This window comes from Podarcis liolepis (assembly GCF_965112155.1).
Source record: "Podarcis liolepis genome assembly, chromosome: Z".
NCBI classification, from domain to species: Eukaryota; Metazoa; Chordata; class Lepidosauria; order Squamata; family Lacertidae; genus Podarcis; species Podarcis liolepis.
The window spans coordinates 44,251,489-44,279,390 of NC_139570.1; the positions used below are offsets into that span (position 1 = coordinate 44,251,489).

The 27,902-nt window shown below is 43.6% G+C and overlaps 1 protein-coding gene across 2 annotated transcripts in view; it reads right to left on the reverse strand.

Annotated features, from left to right (window-relative positions):
- ASTN2 (astrotactin 2) overlaps positions 1-27,902 on the reverse strand; it is a 706,126-nt gene that overhangs the window by 324,188 nt on the left and 354,036 nt on the right. For both annotated transcript variants that reach the window (XM_083485710.1, XM_083485711.1), the window contains exons 7-10: positions 25,647-25,814; positions 16,145-16,229; positions 15,141-15,215; positions 12,172-12,309 (exon numbers count right to left, since the gene is read on the reverse strand). In XM_083485710.1, coding sequence (XP_083341836.1) covers positions 12,172-12,309; positions 15,141-15,215; positions 16,145-16,229; positions 25,647-25,814 — 466 coding nt within the window. The remainder of the gene's footprint in view (positions 1-12,171; positions 12,310-15,140; positions 15,216-16,144; positions 16,230-25,646; positions 25,815-27,902) is intronic.

Sequence of the window (27,902 nt, forward strand, 5' to 3'; positions counted from 1 at the left end):
GTACAAGTTACATACATGTAAGTTGTGGGCTTACTGTATTATTATATAACACATCCTATAGTTTAAGTCAATAGCAAAACTTTTTATAAAACTGGCCAAATAATCTGTTTGGTGATCACTGTGTGATAACTGAACAAGAAAGGAAATCAGGGCAATTCCTGGGTTAGAATGTATTTCCTGCTTGGTCTAAGTTATTTTAGAAATCCCCAGTAAGGCAACAGCTTCTGAATATTCTTATAACTCCCTTATTTAAGGCCTCTCCTTACATTGTTTTGTTGTTTAGTCGTTTAGTCGTGTCCGACTCTTTGTGACCCCATGGACCAGAGCACGCCAGGCACTCCTGTCTTCCACTGCCTCCCGCAGTTTGGTCAGACTCATGTTTGTAGCTTCGAGAACACTGTCCAAACATCTCGTCCTCTGTCGTCCCCTTCTCCTTGTGCCCTCCATCTTTCCCAGCATCAGGGTCTTTTCCAGGGAGTCTTCTCTTCTCATGAGGTGGCCAAAGTATTGGAGCCTCAGCTTCACGATCTGCCCTTCCAGTGAGCACTCAGAGTTGATTTTCTTAAGAATGGATACGTTTGATCTTCTTGCAGTCCATGGGACTCTCAAGGGTCTCCTCCAGCACCATAATTCAAAAGCATCAATTCTTCGGCGATCAGCCTTCTTTATGGTCCAGCTCTCACTTCCATACATCACTACTGGGAAAACCATGGCTTTAACTATACGGACCTTTGTTGGTAAGGTGATGTCTCTACTTTTTAAGATGTTGTCTAGATTTGCCATCGCCTTTCTCCCAAGGAGCAGGCGTCTTTTAATTTCGTGACTGCTGTCACTATCTGCAGTGATCGTGGAGCCCAAGAAAGTAAAATCTCTCACTGCCTCCATTTCTTCCCCTTCTATTTGCCAGGAGGTGATGGGACCAGTGGCCATGATCTTCATTTTTTTGATGTTGAGCTTCAGACCATATTTTGTGCTCTCCTCTTTCACCCTCATTAAAAGGTTCTTTAATTCCTCCTCACTTTCTGCCATCAAGGTTGTGTCATCTGCATATCTGAGGTTGTTGATATTTCTTCCGGCGATCTTAATTCCAGCTTGGGATTCATCCAGCCCAGCCTTTCGCATGATGAATTCTGCATATAAGTTAAATGAGCAGGGAGACAATATACAGCCTTGCCGTACTCCTTTCCCAATTTTGAACCAATCAGTTGTTCCATATCCAGTTCTAACTGTAGCTTCCTGTCCCACATAGAGATTTCTCAGGAGACAGATGAGGTGATCAGGCACTCCCATTTCTTTAAGAACTTGCCATATCCGCAACTGAACGTCCTTTCGGCTTTGGCCCAGCCGCTTCATCAGCTCTGAATCTACTTGTACTTGTCCTCCGCTCTTCCTCAGTAGCATGTTGGACGCCTTCCGACCTGAGGGGCTCATCTTCCAGCGTCATAACATTTATATGCCTGTTGTCTTTGTCAATGGAGTTTTCTTGGCAGGGATACTGGAGTGGCTTGCCGGTTCCTGCTCCAGGTGGATCACGTTTGGTCAAAACTGTCCACTATGACCTGTCTATCTTGAGTAGCCCTGCACGGCATAGCTCATAGCTTCTCTGAGTTATTCAAGCCCCTTCGCCACGGCAAGGCAGTGATCCATGAAGGGGTCTCCTTACATACAGAGCTGTAATTCTATAAAACAAGAATAGGGGGCCCTGTGGCCCTCCAGGTGTTGTTGGAATTTCATCATTCTTGAGCACTGGGCCATGCTGGGTGAAGCTGATGGGAGTTGGAGTGCAACAACAACCAGAGGCCTACAGAATCCCTAACCCTGGCACAAAATGTTTCTACCCTAACAAAAGGAGACTTTTTGCAATGTTGGTGGATACGTCCCACTTGTGGGATATGTCCCATCAGTACTTGCTACTTATTGCCAATTCAGTTTGTAAAACCTAAAGTTCTTGCAGTTGATCAAAAGTTTTATTTAAAACAAAACAAAGCACATCTGTCAGCTAAGATCTTGGTATGTTAAATTTTGGGATGAAGCAATTGTGATTAAATGCTAGAGTGTATTCAGACTAATCAGGAAAATTATAAGAAAAAACTAATAAAGAAGAGAAGTGGGAATTGTTTAGAACACCTTAGAATGCCATATGGTTCATTATTAGGCGTAATCACTTCCCTTTGCTATGTAGCGCCTGTTGTATTATTTGATAATTCAGAATTTATGTACTTTGGCAGGCTCTTCAATTGTTAAATGCACAAACACCCATATATATCCACTCAAAATATTTATATTTATGATTTTCAGAGGGGTGGCCATGTTAGTCCATGGCAGAATTAACAATAAAGAGAATTGTGGCTGAGGAACTTTAAAGACTAGGAAATTAATTATGGGATGAAATCTCATAGGCTGCAGCCCATTTCATCAGATGTGTACAAAAAGGTATGTGCAGCAGTTAACACACAATCTTCAGTTAAACCTAAAGGCTAGGCTAAAGCTTCCTGCAGGCAATCAGAAGCCGTGCCTTGCTTTCTGAACATTTTAGAAGTTGAACAAACTTCTGGAACGGATTCCAATCGACTTCCGAGGTACGACTGTATTTGGTAAAAATTGGTGTTCCAGTGAGGTATGGTGGTGAGTTAGAAGTCTCTTATTAGCTTCCATGCTGAAAGAGATACCGGTAGCTGTGTGGCGTTTATGGTGGCTGAGAAGTTTTCCAGCTGCCAGAAAATTCATTCCAGGGTCAGGAGTGAAACATGTGGTCATCCTCTTGAAGTTTTCTAAGAGCTGTGTCTCACAGGAGGGTCCGGAAGACAGCATGTCTGGGACCCTGGGTGAGTAGAACAGCCAAGGAAATTAAAACCTAGCCCAGACTACACAACAGCCTGCTATGGACACTTGGCTTGCAACACATTATTTTCTTAGCTATAGAATGAATTGAGGAAGAAGTAGAAAAATAATTCTTTATAAAAGCACACAAATAAGAGATAAGAGATCTGTGAACAGCTTAAAACGACAATCCTACAGGCTGGAATCTTTCTCAAGAAGCATTAAAGGATCTATTGCCATTAAAGATATCAACAGACTATGACTCTTTATTGTCTGTAATTTAAGTTGTACATCTTCTGCAAGTCCGTAAGTCTTCATCTCTTTGTGGAATTTACAGCTCCGTTATAAATCCTTAAGGGGGGGGGGGAGAGGTAGTAAATGAGGACTGATCAGAATATCTCACTGATCCTAGAAGATCGTTTGCAAGTGTTGCTTATAGAGCAGCGAGTGGCATTGCAATCTGAATTCTGAGAAGTAATCCGAGAAGTAAAGGAATAATTCAACAGAAAGATTAGCTTGTTGATTAGAAAAATAGGAGAAGTGGAATCTGCAGACGATAGAGAGGGGCCATTTTTGCCTCATCATGTTGAATCTGCAGACCCTGTGCTCAAAATATTTCTGATGCTCAGAGAAAAATGAACAGCTAATAGTTGAATAAATTGAATTAAAGGGGTGTTAGTGACAAGGCAAGACACGTTTTCTCCTGCCAGCTGTGACTTTAAGAGGTTGCTTAATGAGATTGCTGGGGGAGTGGATTTACAAATAGAGAAGGCTGCTAATGTACCCAAAGTTAGTTTTCCGAAGAACTGGAAGGGGAGAAGAGAGAAGAATTGAGGAAAATGGACTGTTGATTAGTATGACACTGAGATATGTTGGAACCCTTAAAATAAAAACATCACAAAGAACTGGACTGGAAAAATATTAAATTAGGCCATCAGAAGATAAAAATTAAAGAAGAGGCATACTGGACTTCTGGAGTGAAAAAGAATTAGAGCATCAGTCTGCTTGTTTGTTTAATAAGAATAAATGCAAGGTCTGAGAACAAGTCCATACAAGGACTGCACTCCATGCCCACCAATCAGGGGAGCACAAGCAGGTAGGACAAGGTTCAGCTGACTTGAACACCCAATTGTTGTCCTATTTGGCTTGGAGAAGCAGCTTAGCTCAGTTGTCAGTTGGTCAATTAACACTACCCAGATATCTTTCAAAGTCAAACTCTGATAAAAATGCAAGGTCCAACAAATTCCTCCATTGCCTCACTGACAATATCATTTCCCAGAAGACAGAAGAAGCAACAAGGAGATCATCTGTCTTGGGCCTAGTCCTCACAAATGGGAAGGAACTGATCAACAAAGTACGGAGAACCTTCAGAGGAAGTGATCATGTCCTCTTGGGTTTCATTATGCAGAGGCAAGTAAAAGCTGAGTGTAGTCAGACATGCACTCTAGACTTTAAGAAGGCCAATTTCAAAAAAGCTTAAGGAGCTACTGGGTGAGATCCCATGGTCAGAAATATTCAAAGAGCAGGTAGCTCAAGATGGTGGGAGTTTTTTAAAGGTGAAAGATTGAAGGTACAAATGCAGACAATTCTAACAAGAGAGCATGAGACATGTGGTTGCATAAGAAGCTTACAGATAACCTAAGATTTAAGAAGGACATGTATAAGAAATGGAAAAGAGAAAGTACCGTACCTGTGAAAGGATCTAGGGGTCTTGGTGGACCACAAACTTAACATGAGTCAACAGGCTGATGCAGCAGCAAAAACCCCCAACTAAGGCCATTTTAGGCTGCATCAACAGAAATATAGTGTCCAGATCAAGGGAAGTAATAGTACCATTGTATTCTGCCTTGGTCAGACCACACCTGGAATACTGTGTCAAATTCTGGCACCACAATTTAAGAAGGCTGTTGACAAGCTGGAACATGTGCAGAGGAGGGCAACCAAGATGATCAAGAGTCTGGAAACTAAGCCTTACGAGGAGTGCTTGAAGGAGCTGGGTATGTTTAGTCTGGGAAAATATATGATAGCCATCTTCAAATATCTTAAGTGCTGCCACATAGAAGAGGGAGCATGCTTGTTTTCTCCTGCTCTTGAGGGCAAGACTCAAGGCAATGGCTTCAAGTTGCAAGAAAGGAGACTCCAACTAAACATTCAGAAAAAACTTTCTGACAGTAAGAGCTGTTCAGCAGTGGAACAGACTCCCACAAGAGGTGGTGGACTCTCCTTCTTTGCAGGTATTTAAGCAGAGGTTGGATGGCCATCTATCAGGGATGCTTTAGCTGAGTTTCATGCACTGCAGGGGGTTGGACTAGATGACCCTCAGTGCCCTAATTGTAGAATTCTATGATTATATGATTCAATCTTCTCTTCTTGCTTACATGCCTGGCTTATGCCACAAACTGTATGAACACAATTCATGCCACTTTACTGTTGTACACATTACTGAGCACATTGACAGTGCCAATTAAATATTCAATATATCCACAAGCACTACAGTACCAATGCCGGGCAAGTTCTACCATTTCGCTGCAAGGTATTTTCCTGATCTACGGACTTATACCAAGGTAATCACTATGGCTTACAGCAAAGGCCAGGAAACTGTAATCTCCCTAGCATGGGGCATTTATCTCTGGTGATGACAGCACCACCGTGACGTGAAGCGATGTCCGGCAAAGCAATGATCAATTTGCTCCATCATGTTAAATCTGCCATTCATCACTGGTGCCTGCTGTCAGGAGTGCAGGGATGCCTTTATCGGAGGCGGTTGATGCTGTTATTGACAGAGCAATAGACTTTGAAGGGAGCTCCCTCTACGGTTCAATGTAACCATTGATTAAAGGGTCTGATAAAGGACTTGCTCAAAGCTAAGCCATTTTCTTTCAGTGGCACTAGAAGCAAAAAAAAAAAAAAAAAAAGGTTGTGCAGGAAGCTACTCTTTCAGACAGGTGTACGGAATGTCCCGAAGCCAAAAGGTGGCATTACAAAGTTCTAAAAGCACTGGCAATCATTTTCTAGCACTCTAAATTCTGAGATCTTCAGAAGAGGCTCTCCTCTTTAAGCCCTCTTTCACTGCGAAGATCACATGGGCAGCAACTGGAGGCACAAGTCTTTATCTACGGCTGCATCCCAACTATGGAAATCTCTCCCAAGCATGTTCCCCCTGGAAGCACCATTGCTCTATTTTAGGAATGAAGCTGTCCTGTTCACTCAATTACTTGGTGGTTAATTCAATTTACCCATTGCTTTCTATCTCACTTTCTCTTTAATACTTTCTTTAAGTGCTGCCTTAGTTCAGAAGCTCTTTTGTTGCTCCTTTCCATTTTCCAAGTATATAACGGTAATTACATCTGATGCCCTTTTAAAATGTGGGTTTTTTTGGAGGGGGGTTATTGGGTTGTTGTTGTTTTTATTTTGATCGTGTATTTTGTGGTTTTCTATTTTGATTTTATTCTGTGAACTGCCCTGAGACCTGCGAGTATAGGACAGTATATAAATTCTAATCATAATCATAATTAGTAGTAGTGGTGGTCTTTCTTTCTTTCTTTCTTTCTTTCTTTCTTTCTTTCTTTCTTTCTTTCTTTCTTAATTTCTTTCTTTCATTCTTTTATAGATGTGATTGAAATCCGCCAAGGAAACCAGGTAGTTGCCTTAAAATGAGTTGATTTGTCTGACAGTCTAGTACTGCCTTCTCTGACTGATAGCAACTCTCCAGGATCTCAGGGCAAGGTTTTTCCCGTCATCTACTATCTGATCCTTTTGATGGGAAGGTTTGGACCTGTGACCACCTGTTTGCAAAGCATGTGCTCTGTCACTGAGCAATAGCCCCTCCCTGAAAGATGGTAGGGAGGCAGTGTGGTATTCAATTATTCACAAGCGGGGGGTGGGGCTGTGATAGGCAAATTGTTTTACACCATTGTGATATTTCACCCTCACGAGAATTCTTGAGGTAGATAGCTATTGCTCCCGTTTTAAGGAAGGAGAACAGAGTCTGAAAGACATTTACTTGTCTCCAGGGATCTGCAACAAGATCCTGTCCAAGTCTGAGTTTGAATCATGCCACCAGATCGAAATATCCAAAGACCCTCTGGCAAAGTCAATTTTAAGGAGGACATGTTTAAAGGGCATCAGCGCTAACCTATGCCCCCTACCACCAATCAGCATATTTTCCCTTCCGATGGGTGTGTGTGTGTGTGTGTGTAATGCCAGAGACCATGCAATGAACCAAAAGCAAGTGAGTTCACTCTAGAGGAAAAAATTAAGATTTATCTGCAGCAAGCTAAAGAGAAAACATCCTTCCAGCTGATCCTCCCATCAAAGCTCCTCTAGAGTATGCCAGGCAAGTGCAGGGCCTTTCTATCTCTCCACAGTTACTATAACGATAGAGCCATAAGTCATGTCACCACAACAGCTAAGGCTCTGCTCCTGTGATTTATGTCTGCAGATGCTAAGAATTAAATAAATAATATTACAGAAACATTGTCTTTTTAGAACTGGTGGCAGAGCAAGTAGCCCTCAAGTTCCCAATGTGTAACGTGAGAATAAGAGGGCAAAGTGAGCAAATGCAACAGGCTTTGAAGCAGTAAGGCAGAAAATGCAAAAGGTTCCTTAACTCTTAAAAAAAAAGAAGAAGAAATTTTGTAGGGGATTCAGGTATTCTCTCCCCCCCCCCCGAGTTTCCCTTCACAGGGATGGAGGGAAAGCCATTCAGTTTTCATTTCCATGCAGACTTGCCTAATTCACAATAAGCAAAATGGTGTACAGCTTATCTCTGGAAACATTGCGCTTCTCCAAATTGTGTCATGCAGTTCTCCAACCCAAACATGTGCACAGATATGCAAAAATTAATGAAAATAATGTACAAAGCTACGAGAAAGATGTATCGGGAAATAACCTAAGCACACCGCTTCCCTAGCACATGTGCAGAATGGATCTTACGTAACCATACACCCTCCACTATCTCTTCTGCACACAGTTTAGTGTTCCTGCAATGAACAGACACTAGTAATTAGTCCTGGTTTGCGTGTCATGGTAACCCAAATCATGGTGTACTGTTATTGCATAAATATGCTGGTTTCTGGAGGGAGCTTGCACATACTTTGCTGCTTCTTCCTGGGCTTTCTAGGTTACTGCGGGACTGTAGCTAAGCCAAATTTTAACTTGGCATTTTGTCTGAACCTGGGATTGTGCTTAAGACATGTAATTATTCCCATTCACGAAGTCTCAAAGATCCAAACAGTCCTACACACAAACACCCTTTATAAATACCATCATCTCTAGAAAGCAGAATCCTTTTCTGAACCAGCACACAAAAGCAGATCAGCATCCCCCCCACCACACATATCTGCTGCACTCAAGACACCTTCATTAAGATAGAAGGGTCATGCTGAGACCTTCACCCTGAGAGCTATAAAGAACTTAAGTATTTTCACAATGCAGGTGCTTGACAATTTTCCTCCATTAAGCTCTTAGCAAAGCATGACCTTCAGGCAAAGGTGTCAGGCTAATAAGAGGCCTAGAGGAATATGGTGTGCTCACAGGTAAGGGCTGGGGGTGGGGATGCTACCATGCCTACAGAGGAGGAGAGAGGAATGCCCTGGCGGCCTTGCTGCTAAGGCAACATGTCATAACATGGTCAGGAGAGCATCCACTTCAGTGGCAGGTATAAAATAAGTCTGGGAAACAAAGCCAGGCTGTGCTCCAAGGAACCTCGCAAGCAGGTCTTGTATTCCAATGGATGTCAGAGAAAAGAAGATCCCTGCCAGAGAGAGTGAAAGATCAGCCTGGGACAACAACTTGTATAGAGCTTGCATCAGGCTTCCCCAGCCTGCTGCCTTACAGATGTCCTTGATCTGGGGTGTGGGTGACAATCTTCTGGCTTGTCAAACCTACTACACTGTTGTTGCTTTCCTAGAAACCCTAAGATCCGCCAACCAGTGCCAAGTGCAAAAGATACCAGGTTAGAATGAAAGAACAGGTACATCGGAGCACATTATAAGCCGGTAATTTTGCTTTCAGTAATTTTTGTGTGCAGGCCTTTCACACAAAAGTTCACTCCTGCTAGATTTCTTCCTTTCAGTATCCTGGTTTACACCAGTGTTTTTCAACCACTGTTCCGCGGCACACTAGTGTGCCGCAAGATGTTGCCTGGTGTGCCGTGGGAAAAATTGAAAAATTCGAAAGATTTAAAAATAAAGTATTTTATAATTTTTCACATTTCTGTTTACTTACTATTTCATAATAAAGTAATTATAAAATACTTTCTTTGTGTTTATTTGATTCCTATTCAAGAGAATTACTTTATATATAGTCAATATAGGCACAGAGTTAATTTTTTTAACATTTTCTAATGGTGGTGTGCCTCATGATTTTTTTTCATGAAACAAGTGTGCCTTTGCCCAAAAAAGGTTGAAAAACACTGGTTTACACAGTAGGGTGGAAGCGTATATATATATATATATATATATATATATATTCCTGTCTTTAAAGAATTGGGAGCAAGAAACCCTTGCTGATCTTCTGCTTGTCATACATCTACCAGTAGATCCTGATCCACTTTCTGACCAACCTAAATATAGACTCCAGCTACCATCAGCCCCAGCCTGCCAGGTCATGGGTCAGGAATGATGGATCTGGTGGGCACCATGTTGGCTACCCCCACCCCCGTTATAGATGTTCAACAATATCTGCAATTTTTGTTTGAGGAAGGAATAATCTGAAGATAACAATCTAAATTGTCTCAGGAAAGTACTATCTGTACTCATCAGGAGCAGCTGAGGACATTTTTGTCTCAACAAACTTTCCTAGCTAGGTGAAATGGTCTCCTGCCTTAGGTGTTAATTCTCTATTGTTTTAAAACCTATTTTCAGTTGCTTTTGTACTGCTTATAAATCCATTTTAGCTGTTTTTATGAAGTATCTGCAAATTGCCTTAGGCACTTATGTAAGAAGTGCTTTAATAATAACAATATAATGAAGAAAATGGTGAAGGAGGGGGTAAAAACTGAGGAGGGAAGAGATAAACTTTTGGCTGTTTCTTGCAATGTGAACAAAACACAGAGACCCAGCTCTTAATTCTAGACTAACATCTCCACAGCAGCTTATGCAGCTGTGATCAAGATTACTTTCAAGTAAAAAGATATGGAGAAATCATTGAATGCTACACCAATTCTGTTTTTGAGGCTGAGCTCCACCTGAGAAGAGCTCAGGTTTGAATACAGACACAATAGATCACTCTTTGGTTCCCAATGTATTTGTGGAGCCTTCCATAATTCAACATCAAATATTTATTACCACATTTATTAAATGTTAAATAATTTAACATCTGCTGTGTGTCACCAAGGTGTTCAGTTAACTATTTTCCCTTTGTTGCATCTGAGTCTCCAGTTTTTTCACATCTTGTATTCTAAAGTTGTGGTTCTCTTCTTGAGAGGCACAACCACAGACCTTCTGCAGCTCTCTCATATTCCTGTCTCTACTGTTGTTGTTTTCCTTATGGGCAAAATTAACCACCTGCCAATGAGTATTTAAATAGTCCCCCCCCCCCTCAATAGTGTTGAATCTAAATAGTGGGTTATCAATCCAAGTCTTCATCAACTAGCTTTGGGCATAGAAGCACAAGTGATGCATTTAATTTTATGCATGGCAAACCAGTTAGCCTATGAGGCAGGACACCATTGCTGTTGTCTGGGAAGTGGGAGCATTTATAATTATTTATTCACTGGGGAAAAATTTGTAGCCTTGTCTACTACCAAGCCTGCCTAACTTGCAATGGAAAGTAACACCTGAACCTGAATTTGGAGTTTCAAAACAATCCAAATTATGAGCTCTCATATGCAAATTCTAAGAGATTTTCTATGGGTGTGGACTGGCATACACACACACACACACACACACACACACACACACGTTTAGACGCGAGCTCTTGTGCATAACTTAGCTCACTATCATAATTATGGAGCCATTTTATTAATCCCTCGTAACCTCTTCCCAGAGCACAGTTGTGAACAAGCACTGATTCGCTGTCCCTTATGTCAATCATGAAACAACCTTCACTCCCTCTTGGAGCAGTTTTTCAACAACAACAAAGGGAAATAATACCATATTGCCCTGAATATAAGCCTCACTTTCCCCCCAAACTCTGGCCGTGAAAAGTTAAAGCGTGGCTTATATTCGCGACCTTACAGTATGCAGTCAGGAGCGTGGGGCAAACAGCACCAGGAGTGCAGCAAAGCAGTTCATGGTCCCCAGTCCTCTCCCCCAAGGCCGGAAAAGGAGAGAGTGAGGAAGGGGAAAGGCCACCGCCAATACAACGTGGCTCCCCCCGCCCCCCAGTATGCAGCCAGGAGCAGTGAGGAATGGAGCGGCTTATATTCTGGGTTCTTTCTTTCTTTCTTTCTTTCCTTCCTTCCTTCCTTCCTTCCTTCCTTCCTTCCTTCCTTCCTTCCTTCCTTCCTTTCTCTCCCCCTCCAATTTTAAAGGTGCAGCTTATATTCGGGTGCAGCTTATATTCGGGCCAATACGGTTATAATCTGAACTATTTATAATTTAAAATATACAGATGCCAAGGAAAGCTTTGATGAGCTAACCATGCACATCACCTGAATAGGCAAATAACAGTATTTGATATAAGGATAGCAAAAGCATTTAGAGCAGGATTGATATTATCTGAAGAGCCAAAGTGCTTGCTTGAAACAGGGGAGGGGGCAGCAGCACAGAGCTCACACCACAGCAAAAATAACCTTTAAATTTACTATTTATTTTATTACTAAATTTATATTATGCCATTCTTCCCAAAGGAGCCCTGGACAGCAAAGACACAAGTGATAAAACAATCAAAACATCAAAAACAATTTCACTGCAGAAGCAGTAGGGGAAAATATTTTTACTTATAAGGCTTGTTGAAAAACTGAAGTCTTCAGTCAGTGCCAGAATTATAACACAGGCAGTGCCTGTCTAATATTTAATGGCAGGGAATTCCCAAAGGGAAACAGCCACCACCCTAAGGGCCCCGACGCATGGTAAGACAGTATCTGCAGGAAGCCCTCTTTGTTTAAATATTAACAGATGTGTCTGTGCACAACCCAGGCTCTCTATCCTGGAGTACAACTGCAGAAAAGCCAAGAGAAAAACAACACATCTCCCATCTCTACAAAGGAATAAGTTCGTATCACTATAAATATCAAGGGTATCGTTAACAGCATAATATGGGGGCTCATCAGGTAAATCAGCACGTGTCCCATGCAGAGAGAGAAGCCTAGGTAGAGGTTTCACTGCAACAGCTCACTCCATTTTAGAAACCTAAATGGGTACTGTGACCTTCCCTCATCCACAGTGCAGGGAGGATCATCCTTACCTGACATCTGATGGATCTTCGGTCACCAGGACATCTGTTTTGCAGCTGGCCAGCGGATTTATAGAAAGCTCCACCGGAGGAACCACAAAGCTCTTGCTAACAGGCAGCCAGAGACCCTGGCCTAGGCTGTAGGTGGACCTTCAAAAAAGAGCAGAAGATGAGAATGGTGCCTACATTCTCTACATTCTACACAGACTCTGGTTGCTCTAGTTCCCAAACTTGGTGCTCTTTTTAACACAGAATACTCGAGCTTTTTGCTACTTGCAAATTAATTACTGACAGAAGTGCTGAACCTTATAGACTTGTTTGTTCCTTAAGATTTCATGGTGGCTGGTGACCACTGGTACTAGTAGGGTGGAAGACAGGGAGGGTAACAAGAAGTAGGTGGACCCAGAGAAAAAGACCACCAGAGCCAACTAATTCTGGTTTTGTCCCCACCCTCTTCCTCCCTGCTGAGTTCTGCTAGAGGTAACCCTGAGATGGAGGGGGAAGCTGACAGGTTCCTGGACTGGTTGGAAGGAAGAAGGCAGGCAAGTTGGTGAGGCAGCGCCCCATTTGCACAGACAATCTTCTAACAGAATACAGAATTTATCCATCTCAGGGCCACTTCATAGGGCTTTCTTAGTGGTGTTCCTGAAATCATGGAAAGACTTTGCCTTTTGAGGTTCATTTTAAAGACTCATTTATTTATATCTTTTTATAATTAATATATTTTATAGGTCGCTGGCATTCACTGCCTACCTTGTAACTTGTGTTTTGTTCCCTGTCCTGAGAAGCACCAGTAATAATTAGGGATGGAGGAAAATATGAACAGGTCCACCTACACCAGGGGTTGGCAAACTAAGGCCCAGGGGCTGGATGTGGCCCCCCCAGGCTCGTCAATCCTGCCCGCAGACCCTGCCGCCTGCTCGGTCAGTCCCCGCCCTCTGCGGATGCCTCGCCACGCGGAGACTGACTTCCGCGATGCTAGCATGGCTTCTGGGTGGGTGGCGATGTTGGTGCAGCTTCGGATTGGCTGCAGGAAGCTCCTGCAGCCAATCCAAAGCCGCGGACGGCTCTGGGTGGGTGACGACACTGGTGCGGCTTCGGATTGGCTGCAGGAAGTTCCTGCAGCCAGTCCGAAACCTGACCACCGAGGTAAACCCAGCATGGCCATGGACGGAGAAGCCGGCGGGCAGGCGGCGAGTCTCGGCTGTGCCATGGGCATCGTGACGGGCGCGTCATGGGGCTTCAGCCAGCGCTTGGCATGCCTGCTGGCCCCACACCTGGTGCCCGGCGTGACGCTGCTGCTGGTGGCACGCTTGGCAGCCTCACTGAAGCAGCTGGAGAGCGAGCTGCGCGCCACCTGCCGGGCGCCCCGCATGTGCTGCCTGCCCACCGACCTGGCCTCGGACGACGGGCTGCAGCACATGATGCACACCGCCTGGTAGCTCCACGGGGATGGGCCAATGAAGTGGCTGCTGCTCGCTAACAACGCCGGTGAGCAGGCGCCACTGAGACGTGCTCCTGAGCACATGCAGAGTGCATTCCTCCTCCAGGTCCGGAGACAGCTGCAGGACCAGCTTGCGGGGTATTTATGTTTTTCAAAATATAGTCTGGCCCCCCACAAGGTCTGAGGGACAGAGGACTGGCCCCCTGATGAAAAAGTATGCTGACCCCTGACCTACACTATGGTGTCTGTTGTGCTGGAATATTTTATGCAATCAAGAGGAGAATCACATGGTTTGCTTTTTTAATAACATTATTTACCTCAACTCAATTGGTTCCCAGAAGAGCTTTCTAGGCAGATTACATTTTTTAAAAAAATGAACGAAAAGCTAACAGTCAGGGACAGCAAAAAAGCAATTTTGCAGCAGGGAAAACAAAAGCTGAACCCACAAGCTTTGGTGAAACGGAAGAGTATTTATTAAACTCCAACAAACTAAAATATAGAGGACCCATCAAATTTCCCAAAGTACTGGATTCCCACAACCCAGATTCCACAACTGAAAAGGCCTTGTCATAAGTCCCTATCAGCCAAACTCTGATGGCAATGAGAGCAAGTAAGTGAGCTCTAACCTGATGCACAAAGAAATATAAATTCTGCTTCTTGGCTCAAAATTTTCTCTCAGGAGCTGGTGTAGTGGGCTTTAGTGCTCTGGCGCAAAGAATCAGACAGGGCCAGACCCAGCCAGGTGCGTCTGAAAGGTATTCATTGTTCCCCTTATTTCTATTATTATTATTATTATTATTATTATTATTATTATTATTATTACCTATTAGTCACTTTTTAATAACTAGAAGCACATTTTAACAAGTGCATACATTAAAACCAACCTCTGGAGTAGTATGGGAATAAGCAGACATAGGGCATCCTTCACATAAGTAAAACACCTGGCTGCAGTTAAATAAAGAGATGCTACCACAAACAGTTAAAATGGACCCATCCAGCATTGTTAATAGGGTGAGCTGAATAGTTTAAACACCCAGAAAATTAGTCATGTTGCCTGGCTCTCATCTTTAGTGAGAGAGTCTGTCAATTGTAGCCAGGAAGGGAACCTAGTTGAAACATCCTGAAATGCACAAGAAGAATAACATGTTGGAGGGGTTTTTTTCACTGGTGGCAGATGACAGAGATTGTGACACCATGAGATCGGTGTAAAACCAAATAAAATAAAGGTTTTATTACAAAACAACAAACAACAAAGCTTGTGGGTGTTTTTCCTGCAGGCCGGGTTCAAACTGCAGCTTTTCTCCTTTTGCAGTCATGGCCAGTTGCACCCAATCAGCCCAGAGCTCACAGAAACTGTTCTTAAAGGTACAAACATCTTTGCTGTTTCTGTGTAGAATGTTTCTTTCCCAACATAACATGCCAAGATAACAACTTCTTGATTCTGATTGTGTAAATAAGTTCTGACAGAATGGAACAAAAACTGGCTGGCAGCTCCCATATCTGCCAAAAGTCCATTTGAAGAGGTTGTATGACTCACCGAAGTATTTTTTCAGGTGCTTGTTCTCCTGTAACCAAGTCATAGCCCCTTTCCAGTGTTGTATATGGCCAAGGCCTGAAAGATATGGAAAAAGAAGAATCTCATGAAACCAGGAAAGGAGAGAACCTGTTAGCAGAGAGGTAGCATTTATTTTATTTATATGCTACATTTTAGAGTGTAGCCTCACAATGTGACATACAAACCAAGTGTAGGAATGCAAGAAGCTGCCTCATAACAAGCCATAACGTTGGTTCTTTCTCTACAATAGGGATGGGGGACCTTCTCCAATCCATGGGCCATGCTTCTTGGGGACTTGGTCCAGAAGCAAAAAATGGACATAGCAATAAATACAGAACTTTACATTTGTATAGTGGGGTGATTTCTGCACACACACATACATCCCTCTCTATACTACATCCAGACAAGCAAGAGGCATTATCAGAGTGCAAGGACACATCCCAGGTGGGCAAAAACTCTCAAGGAGGGGACAGAGCTCAGTCGGTGAGCATATCCTCTCAACATTTCTTGGATGAAAATAGGGACATCCCATTCCATAATGATAATGTTTTCTATTTATATCCCACACAGCCACTCTGAGCAGCTTTCAACATATAAAAAACATAATAAAAATAAAATAAAAAATAGAAATAAAAACCTTCCCTATACAGGATTGCCTTCAGACAGCTCGGGGATCAGATAAATCCAACGTTTCTCCAATGAAAATAGGGATATCCTAAGGAAAAGTCGGACATTCTGGGATCAAATCAGAAACTGGAATGGCTTCTCTAAATCAGGGTGGTGGGGAAGGGGGGGTGGGGGTGGCGTTTGTACCTGCAAGCACCTACTTGGCCAAGGTGGAAAGCAGAAGGCTGGACTGGTTGGGACATTTATGTGGCCCAGCAGGGATCAGTCTGGATGCAACAGGTAGGCCAGTCACCACCACCACCACCACTACCATTTGCCAGCTTTTATTGCCTTTCCCATTTGGAATACTTTGCACTCACCCTTCACTGTGTCCCCAGTCATTGCGCACACACAAGTGTTGATGCACCGGGTCAGGGCCATAGCCCTCGTGACAGCTGCACTCACCTAGAAAGAGAGAACACATGTTGGAATGCTAAACTCCTAGCAATTGGATAGTTCACCACCTCTCATGAAAGTCTGTTCCACTGTTGAACAACTCTTACTGTCAGAAAGTTCTTTCTCATGTTGAGTTGGAATCTCCTTGAAGTCATTGGTTTAGGTCTTACCCTCCAGTGCAGAATAAAACAAGCTTGTGCCACCTTCCATGTGACAGCCCTTAAGATATTTGAAGATGGCTATCATATCTCCTCTCAGTTTCCTTTTTACCAACCTAAAGAAACCTAGCAACCTCAACAATTCCTTGTAAGGCTTGGTTTCCAGACCCTTGATCATCTTGGTTGCCCTCCTCTATACAAATTCCAGTTTGTCAACAACCTTCTTAAATTGTTCAAAGTGGGATATAAGGGCTCATGCAATTCTGAAGATATTCTGGACTCTGTTTGGACAAATGAAAGACAAGAAACTAAAGAGTGCATCGAACCATCCTCATGATATGTTATATGTGAATGTTAGTATGGAATGGAACAAAGAACACAGGAAGGTATCACTTGGTCGACTGATAGGCAGCAGCTCCTAAAATGCTTCAAGCAGGGAGTATTTCACAGCGCTACCTAGAGTTGCCAAGGACTGAGCCTGAGAGCTTTTGCATACAAATCAGTTGCTCTACCAATGAGCCATGTCCTTTCTCCTAAAGAGAAACCCAATACACATTCTAACATTCTGAAACACAGCCTTAATATGAGAAGGGGAGAAAAGAAGAGAAACCAAATGCGTATTCCATATACTAATAAATATAGTTTTTATATTAAATATCAGTCCATATGCAACTTTCTTGCATAGGGGGGAGGAGAAAGGACTAAAGCTTCCCTTCCCGTTTGGCAAGATGTGGGAACAGATGACCCACACCTGGGGCAAGCAGTCAGCTGCCATGTGGCACACCATTCTTAGATGGCTTAGATTGATCCTTTGTTTCACAGAAATACATATCCCCAAGCAAGCGCTGGCAAAAATATATAATAAAAGATTAATTGGATTTGTTCATCCAGGAGCCGTTAAAAGCCTGTGTTGATTTTTCTTCTCCTTTCCCCTTCAGCTGACATTTTCTGTTGACAAAGCACCAAGCTAGGGCAGGTTTTAAGCACAGTTGGCATAAAGAAGATTGAGGGCCTCTTTGCATAACTCCCCATCACATATGTTCCAGTAGCTCCAGCTATTCCTATTTATCAGGGACTGCTCCAATTTGATCACTATCCCTGGTTTATCTTTTGGAAGATACCTTGTCAATATTTTGTTAGTGTGAGTTGCCATTCCTCAGATATATTTATTTGTTTATGAAAGTATTTTTATACTGTCATATTTTAAAATGTCATATACTGCTTTAACTGTCTTAGAATTATTTCTCCTTTTTAACTGTGGACATGTTTGCCACTCTGGGCTCCTTCAGCAGAAATTTCAATTCAATAAATGAATAAATATCAGAAAATGGTAGGGCAGGGTAAAAAAAATACTGTACCATTAGAAAAATAACCACAATACATATAATAATTAAAATGACTAGCTAATAAAGTTAAACAGCTGCAGAAGTCTGTTAGCCACCTGCCCCATCAACAATCCAGCTGTTGCAGTCCCATATAAAGTGCATTGCATACAAATGGCAAAGTGATCCCAATCCAGATACAGTGGTACCTCGGGTTAAGAACTTAATTTGTTCTGGAGGTCTGTTCTTAACGCTGCACGATTTCTGTTCTCATCCTGAAGCAAAGTTCTTAACCCGAGGTACTATTTCTGGGTTAGCGGAGTCTGTAACCTGAAGCGTCAGTAACCTGAAGCGTCTGTAACCCGAAGTACCACTGTATGACTACCGCAGGCCTACCAGACAAAGCTGGTAAAAGGCCCTCCTAGTTATGAGAGGTCACTTAGGTCTACTTTGACAATAATAATAATTTAATAATTTATTATTTATACCCCGCCCATCTGGCTGGGTTTCCCCAGCCACTCTGGGCGGCTTCCAAAAGAATATTAAAATACTGTGGTACATCAAACATTAAAAGCTTCCCTAAACAGGGCTGCCTTCAGATGTCTTCTAAAAGTCTGGTAGTTGTTGTTCTCTTTGACATCTGGTGGGAGGGCGTTCCACAGGGAGGGCGCCACTACCGAGAAGGCCCTCTGCCTGGTTCCCTGTAACTTGGCTTCTCACAGTGAGGGAACCGCCAGAAGGCCCTCGGCGCTGGACCTCAGTGTCCGGGTAGAACACTTAGCCTTAGAAGGAGTCCAACCAACAACCATAAAAGGAAACAGTCCAGATTTCAGCTCCAAACCCATAGCCCCTAACTATTAGATGGCAGACCTGGGAAATGAATGCATTGTATCTCAAGTGCACACAGGAAGAGTGCTGCTGGGTCAGACCAAAGGCCTCTCCTAGCAGCCCAGCATCCTCTTGTCACAGTGGCCAGCCAAATGCCCTGATGAAAGCCCGCAAGCAGGAGGCATGCATCCTATCTCTAGTGTACATGAATGCGCATGCATAGTCATCAGCCCAAAAAACAATGCAGTGCTGGACAATTTCCAGAATGCATTTTCAACTGTCACCAACAGATTGTAGGCAACCATGCTTATCAAATGTATCTTTCTTTAGCCAAAAGAGCAAACACCTTTATTGGGCTTTAACTCAGTGGGAAACAGGGCAGAGTAGATTATATCAATACTGCAGAGTAAGTAAATGCTACTGAGCGCAGCAGGTGGAACAGAACCTCCAGGCTATGGGTAGTGGTGGCAGGGACAGGCACAACCGGCATCAGAACTGAGCTGTCCCAGTCTTGAACTTGTTTTCATTTGAGAAATAGTGGAAGGTATGCAAATGCCTCCCCTCACCTAGCTAAACAAGGAAGATGCAGAGATTGAAAGCTGCTTCCACCAAGGAAGTACAGTGGTACTTCGGGTTACAGACTCCATTAACCCGCAAGTAGTGCCTCAGGTCAAGAACTTTACCTCAGAGGAGAACAGAAAACATGTGGTGGCGGCAGCGGGAGGCCCCATTAGCTAAAGTGGTACCTCAGGTTAAGAACAGTTTCAGGTTAAGAACGGACCTCCGAAATGAATTAAATTTGTAACCAGAGGCACCACTGTAATACAGTCTGACAAACTCGCTCTTATGATCATCAGGTTCCTTAAAATTTCTCACTGGGATTAGGTAAGCATCTTTTGTTGCCAAAGAGAAGTGAAATGGGTTCATCTGTTGGACATCTTTCTTTTCTTTTCTTTCACTTAGGGGGGAAAAAGTCCTGTAAAGGAGGGGAGGGGAAAATAAGAGGAGCTAATGATGTGCTAAATTGCAACAGCACCTTCATAAAATATTCACCGTCTTAAACATGTCTAATATTAAAGATTAAATGTCCTGGGATTTGTCCTAGCGACTCCAGAGGCCTGATTTATGATCTGCCAGAAGCCGCTAACTTTGTGATTCATGATGCAAGGTTTCAAATTGTAACCTTTCCAAAAAGAAAGTGGGGGGTGGACCGAGGAAGGGTTGGCTGTTCCCTACTTGGGAGGAACTGTTCTTTCCTGGGGTGGGGAGGGAGAACTTAAAGGGATGGCCCACATTTAATGCTCTCTCTCTCTCTCTTTTTTTTAGGAACTTGAACACAAGTGGAAAGAAGCATTAATAAGTCATTTTCTTCGTACAGTGCTTAGCATGCAAGTTTCTTACAGCCTGGATCATTAATTCCTCACTCTTATTGCATAACAAATATGTGTTCTGTAATTATGCAGCATTTTAAAAAAGGGGTCGTGAAAGTGTAACGGCAAAGAAAGGGGACCTTTGTCCTGATGTCAGATAATTTTTGGCTCCATGGTCTTTTGTTTCAGCCTCCCTACCACACTCCCTGCAGAGTTGTTTTAGGTTTTAGCTCATATAGTGTGCACAGTGAAGGGTTGACACCTTTGGTTGGGTAAAAGAAGGAACAGGTCAGGCAAAAATATGGGACAAGTTGAGGGGGTGGGGAAGAATTAGGAGGCTAAAAATTACTTGGTGCAGAAATGACTTCAAAGTCATTTTGTTGTTTCCAATGTTGGTCACACCCGCAGAGTGGACCCAATGAAATTTCTGGATCTGAGTTAGCAATGCACATTAATTTCAATAACTCACATCCTCCCCGCCTGCTGGATTTCTGCCTGTAAGAAGAATGGTAAAACCCCGCCAAAGAGACGTGAAGATAGCAACAAATTATGTTTCTCTTCCTAGGAGAGCTTTGCCTCCAACATCCCTTTCCATATAAAGGTAAAGGTAAAGGGACCCCCAACCACTAGGTCCAGTCATGGCCAGCTCTGGGGTTGCGGCGCTCATCTCGCTTTATCAGCCAAGGGAGCCAGCGTACAGCTTCCGGGTCATGTGGCCAGCATGACTAAGCCGCTTCTGGCGAACCAGAGCAGTGCACGGAAATGCCATTTACCTTCCCACCGGAAGAAGTAGAAGAGTTTGGATTTGATATCCCGCCTTTCACTCCCTTTAAGGAGTCTCAAAGCAGCTAACATTCTCTTCCTCCCCCACAACAAATACTCTGTGAGGTGAGTGGGGCTGAGAGACTTCAAAGAAATGTGAGGTCACCCAGCAGCTGCATGTGGAGGAGCGGAGACACGAACCCGGTTCCCCAGATTACGAGTCACTCCGTGCCCTGCCTCCCCTAAGGGAGCACCCTACACGCCTGCCCCAGGCGGCATTTGCACACCCTCTGTCACTGAATGTACTCCCAAACATCTGTCTGAAATTGCCTTGCAAATATAGGGCTGGGTAGGACTCATATATAATCAAATATATGCACATTTCTTTATTTAGCTTAATGCGGCCAAATAATAAAATGTTCGTTTTCTGATAACAAAAAGGTGGTACTTTTAATAGTTCGAAACTCACCTCCAATTATAAGCAGCCACAGTTTTCTATCTCCACAGACCTGTATAATGAGCCTGACAGCTGGTTACACTGAATATTTACTGCAAGCTAACACGTCTGCCCCTACTATGTCATCCCTCAAATGGTACTCAGAGGTACACTCCCACTGAAGACTGAGGTTTACGGCAAGGTCTTTTGTGTGAAAAAAGAGACTGGAATCTTCAGCTGTTTCAAAATAGAGCAGGCAGGCTACTGATAGGCACCAGTTAGTACAGTGCTTTGTCACTTGCACCACTTTCCACTCCAAGGCCAATCAAAGCGCTGGTTTTAACCTTAAAAATCATAAATTGCTGTGGACTAGATTAATTGAACGGGGACACGGGTGGCACTGTGGTCTAAAGGTTGGTTCGAATCCGTTGCTCAGTCCCAGCTCCTGCCCACATAGCAGTTCAAAAGCACATCAAAGTACAAGTAGATAAATAGGTACTACTCCGGCGGGAAGGTAAACAGAGTTTCCATGCACTGCTCTGGTTCACCAGAAGTGGCTAAGTCATGCTGGCCACATGACCCGGAAGCTGTCTGCGGACAAACGCCAGCTCCCTCGGCCTAAAGAGCGAGATGAGTGCCGCAACCCCAAAGTCATCCGTGACTGGACCCAACAGTCATGGGTACCTTCACCTCTAGATTAATTGAAAGAGCACCCGTGGTTATATATTCCCATCCAGGCCTTAAGATCTTCATTGAAGGACCTTCTCCAGACCTTTCTCTGCCAGAAAAGCGTTTTCCCCCAGTGGTGGTGCCCTGTCTATGGAATGCCTTTCTGTGAGGGGCTGACTTGGGGCTCCCCTAGAGGGCCTGCTTAGTGTAGCATTCATTCTGATTTACTTGCACAAAGCTTATTTATTGAGCAATCGCTCTGGTTTGATTCAGCAACAGGCATTCATACCAAATTGCTTGCAGGGGATTTATATGCCTTCCTGTTAAGACATTGTTCACCCCACAGTTTTCTACACATTTCCCTGTCACTTTCCTGAACAAATAAAATCTGTTTCTTCTTAAAAGTGGATTTGTTGCACTAACAACAACAACAACAACAACAACAGTGTGTGTTATGGACACTGTATTAATGCAGTATGTTTCACTGTTTTGTACTGAATGGATTTAACAACAGCAGCAGTTTTCTTGAGAAACTTTCAATGATGCTTTAGGGTTTAAATATTTTGGATAAACAGCAGGATAGGTGGCAAAGAAATATAGCATAAGACTGTTAGACCAAAGATGCACCTCTGCTTCCTGCTATGGCTAAACAGATGCCTCAGGGAAGCTGGTACGCAGGGCACAAAAGCAGCAGTCAAACATTGCTATTTTACCCCCTAGCGACATTCAGAGACAGGCTGCCTTGGACCATGAGGTACTCCACTGCGCCACAATGGCTGATGCCTGTTGATGAACCTCTTACCCCAATTCATAAATGTACTAAGCCCCCTTATGTCCACTTCATACCATATATAATGCTGTACTTTTCCATCATGCCCCACTCAATCATCTCTCCCCCTTCCCTAAACAAAGAAAGGGGAAAAAGGCCCAAACACCTTTTGTATTTCTTTATTCCATGACAGCTGAAACTGAAGCTCTATAAACCTTAAAAAACAATAAAATTAGTGCTTCTAATACCCACAGCTAAAGCTTTTGCTCCAGGCTTCATTTTATGGGAAACTTCATTTCAGCAAACTAAAGATGGCAAGCTGTAACACAATTTCAACATTCTGCCTGGAGATTAATGGATCTCTGATGGCAGAGTTTTCCTTCTTGCATTATACAAAATCCAAAGCCAAACTCAGTTAAAGCAACATGCATTCCCATCAGATACACTGAAGGTCAGTGGTCAAAGCAGCATCTCTTAAAAACACACACACACACACACACACACACACACACAATGACAGGACTTAATTGTTTTGTTCAGATACCAGAAAGGCTCAGAAATAATCAACTCTGTAATCTCAAAACATATTTGTGCTTCTTTTGAAGGGGACATAAGCACCTTTAGACATGTCTAAAGGGCTATGGAAATGTTTGGCCTGGTCCACACTATAAGCAGCTTGGATGTAGAACACATTAGGATTACATGCATAAAGTTCCATGTCCATCCTAGCATTGCCAGTCAGAAGGATCAAATAGCACATGTGTTGGGAGCCTCAGGCACAGGGGCCAAATGTACCCTTCCAGGCCTCTCCTTCTCCACAGGCCACACAGCCCTCTTCCCTGACCACACCACTCACTAGGCCTGCTTTGCAAGCTGATGGATTTTGCCTGGCTATAACGTGTCCTTGAACTCCCAAGGGTGTGTCTTATTTGCCTTTCTGGAGGACAGAAAAGTGTGTTTGTGTGTAGAAAATAGCCTACTCAGCAAAGGCATAATTTATATACACTGCCTCACACACTTTTGCCTCTGTGACTGCCCACCACTGGAGCATGGCCCTTGGAAGGCTGCTGGGAAGAAATGACAGACCTTGGACTTAACCCTGGGAGAACCAGTGATGGTAAAGCGCTTTGCCCTGGAAAGCTGTCGGCTCTCAGAAAGGGCAATTCTGGGCTAGACAGACCTGACTTAAGGCAGCAGCTTCTGTTTTCCTGCTCCCAAACTCTTATAGCAACTGGTGGCATTGCATAGGTGTAGCCAACTCTTCACAAGATGTGATTACCCTTACCTCTGATAAAAATGGCATGGACACAACCCCCATTTAGACTTCTTCCCAGCTGCTCTTTGTAATTTTGTTTACATGCCAACATTATTTACATGCTTATTATTAGCAACACTAATGTATCCCACCCTTCTGGTGTGAATACACCACTCAGGGCAGCACAGCTTACAACAATAAACAATAAACAGAATAAATGCCACAATAAACAGGCATTAAAGAAGTGAAACAATATTGGGAGGGGTGTCGCTGCACATGCCAGCCCTGCCTCCTCAGGCTCTGACCTTTCCGCGTCTGGACGGGGTTTGTAAATCTGTCCACTTGAACCCTGCTTGATCAAGGTTTCTAGTTCACTTAAAAGTGTATTCACTTTTAATTGGTTAAAACCAAATTATTATCTCCCCCCCCCCCAAGGTTCAAATCAGCATTGCACAAGTGGTGTCCTGCTCAAGCAAAAAGAGCTCCCTTCCTCTCCACCCCTACCTCCCCCAAAATCCTGCTCCAAAGGATCTCCTTGAGGGGCTAGGAGAGAAAGGGCAAGTTACACTTTGGGGAGCAGGGTAAGCCAAGTAAAGTCTCCAGCTTTATCTATTTAGTTTTTAGCACTGTTTTTTAAGACTCAAGACACAAGAAGCTTTACCAGAACTAAGGCAGCTTGCCTTTCTACTCAAGTGTCCTTTGGGCATTAAAGCAATGGCACAGGAGCTGTTTTATCATGCGTTCATCCCATGGTGTTCCTGAACAAGCCTTTGTACAATTTAAATTAAGTCTTTGTACAATTGTACAGGCCTCTACCGTGAAGGCACCATACACCCAGGACTGTGGAAAGACTGTCAAGTGATAAGGACCCATGTGTCCATTAAGCAGGTCTTTAAGCTAAAACCGTGTTGTGAGTTAGGGAAAGAAGTTCCCACTCTGCCAGTGCAACATCTAAACCAGCATCTTCATTAAGGAAGCATCCATGGCAGCTTTTTCAGAATTCATCAGGGGGAACTGACAATTCAAAGTCCTCTTTGCGTGGGCTGTTCCCAACCTGTCTTCAGAGCGAAGTGAATCTGTCCAGAGCTTCCAACTAGGAAATTTAGAAGTTGTCCAACCAACCCCCCCCACCTTATCCACTGCTTGTAGGGGACCCTGTAGGTTTGCAAATATATCACCAAGTGAAGGTGTCCACAATAGTGATTCATAGTACACACAGAAACAAAACTCAGTGCAATCAACTGAATGCAACCAACTATACCCTGGACTCCACAATCTCTTACCATCAATGAAAACTAATAAATGAATAGATGAAGAACATATCCATGTGATGCTGACACAACCCCCCCCCAAAAAAAAAACTATACGAAAGAAGGGAAAGTGTTGCCTCCACTTCTTTCTCCCATCTCTCTCTCCCTACATTTTTCTTTCCCCCACCCTCACAATGCCTATGACAGCAATGTATCACACCAAATGTAACTGACCTGTAGATAGAACTATGTGAACTGAAAACAGAGATGTTATGTGTTATGCATGAAAATATTTCAATAAAAACATATGTTACGTGATTCATAGCACTTGTGAATAGAAGACAAAATGTCAGAAGCCTAGGAAGATTTCCCTAGACCAGACAGAAGAAAAGAGGGTTGCAGAAACCACGCGCCCCTCTTATTGCAGTGGTTCTCAAAGTAATGCCTCTCTTCTTTTTATACAGTCTCTTGTGGTTCATACCATAGCTGTCAACTTTTCCCTTTTCTTGCATGGAATCCTATTCTGAATAAGGGAATTTCCCTTTAAAAAAAGGGGAAAGTTGACAGCTATGGTTCATACCATAACCCCAACCATGTTTCCACTTACCAGTCTCCTGATCACACAGCTGCTCGCATGCATCTGTAGTCCTCTGTCCACAGAGATCCCTCACCCAAGGCGATGTGGCATTGATTTGATAATAAAGAGAGAGCTTTGCCGGGTTCAGCCAGTCAGAGATGTCCAAATAACTTCCTTCACTGACAACAAAACTGCTCCCTGCAAGTACAAGCGGTAACCACAGAAAGCAGAGCAAATGTTAGTTTGATAATAAGTCAGCAACCAGACTGTAGATCCCAAACAACATGATCCTAGGAAGGTCAAATAAATAAATAATGAGCCTCTGAACATTCCTTGCGCAAGGAGTACTACTGCCACTGTAGATAATAGTGAGATGGTAGACCGGTTGTCTGAGTTGGTATGTGTTCTTCTCCCACAAACCATTCCCTGCTTTGCAGACAGAACAGGAACAAAAGAGTGACAACTGGCAGCTCTCAATTTAGTAGAAGCCAAAAAGGATTCCCCACATGTGCACAACTAGAAAGCTGCTTTCTAGCTGTTTTAAGGGGCTATCAGGTGGTAAAGGTATGTGTAGTTTGTAACTACTATGCACACTTGCTCAGAGATGCAGCAACCAGGTAGGGTGACAGGTCTTAGAAAGATCTTTAGTAATAACATTGGCCAGAACTTTTGCAAACCTTGAACTCCATACAGAGTTGGAAATTGTTTGTAGGTGGAAATTAATGAACGAAGAACATAAAAGAGTTCACAAAATAATGGGAGTTGCTATTATATCTCATTATAGAACACTATTATGCTGATGACACTCAGCTCTATCTGCTGATGGATGGCCACACCGACTCGGCCCCGAACGCACTGACGAGATGCTTGGAAGCTGTGGCTGGATGGTTTCGTGGGAGCCGATTGAAACTAAATCCTTCGAAGACAGAGGTCCTATGGCTGGGTCGGGATGGCATGGGGATGAGGGACCAACTCCCTTCTCTTGCGGGGGCCCAATTGGTGCCATTGCCTTCCGTTAAGAGTTTGAATGTAATCCTTGACGCCTCCCTTTCCATGGAGGCGCAAGTTACAGCAACAGCCAAGGCGACATTTTCCCACCTTCGCCGCATCAAGCAGTTGGTCCCTTACCTTTCCCGCCCCAACCTGGCCACAGTGATCCATGCGACGGTCATCTCCAGGCTTGACTACTGTAATTCGCTCTACGCGGGCTGCCCTTGAAACTGTCCCAGAAACTCCAGCGGGTGCAGAATGCTGCAGCGAGGCTCCTCACGGGGTCTCTGCCATGGGAGCATATTCACCCAGTGCTTTTCAAGCTGCACTGGCTCCCGGTGGAGTACAGGATCAGATTTAAGGTGCTGCTTTTGACCTTTAAAGCCCTTCACGGCCTAGGACCCTCGTACCTCTCCCGGTATGCCCCACGGTATGCCCCACGGAGAGCCTCAAGGTCCATAAATAGCAACACCCTAGTGGTCCCGGGCCCTAAGGAAATTAGATTGGCTTCAACCAGAGCCAGGGCCTTTTCAACTCTGGCTCCGCTCTGCCTCATGAGACCAGGGCCCTGCAGGATCTGATTTCTTTCCGCAGGGCCTGTAAGACAGAGTTGTTCCACCTGGCCTTTGGCTTGGAACCAATTTGATTCCCTCCCTCTCTTTCTTTTTTCTTTTCCTTCTCCTCCTGCGATGAGGCCACATTTTAATATTTTAATATTTCAATATTTTAATGTTGTATTTTTAAATTTGTTTTTAAGTTGTAATCATTTAACTTGTTTTTATTATTGCTTGTAAGCCGCTCTGAGCCCGGCCTTGGCTGGGGAGGGCAGGGTATAAATAAATAAAAAATTATTATTATTATTATTGCCTAGAACAGTGGTTCCCAATTAGCTAATTACTGAGGACCCCGTATTTTTCAAAAGCTAAGCCACGGACCCCTTACTTTTGAAAATTTTGATAACTCTATGGTAGTTACCTGTGCAAAGCAATAAAATGTAGGGTAGGCCCTAATAAGCAAAGGATTTTAGAAATACTAAAAACAGACCATAAAATTTGTGATATTAAAACACAAAAAAGATTTAGGGGCTGGGGATTTAATTCACTGTGCAATTAACAAGATAAGTGAGTCCGCTGGCAGGGGATGATGCCGTGGAACCCCTGAGTGTGTTCTGCAGACTCCCAGGGGTCCCTGGACCCCTAATTAGGAACCACTAGCCTAGAAAATGTCCATTTGTGGGCCAACAGGTTGTCTTACCTTAGTGGGGGGTGGGGTTAAAGAGTCTTTCCCACATGGACT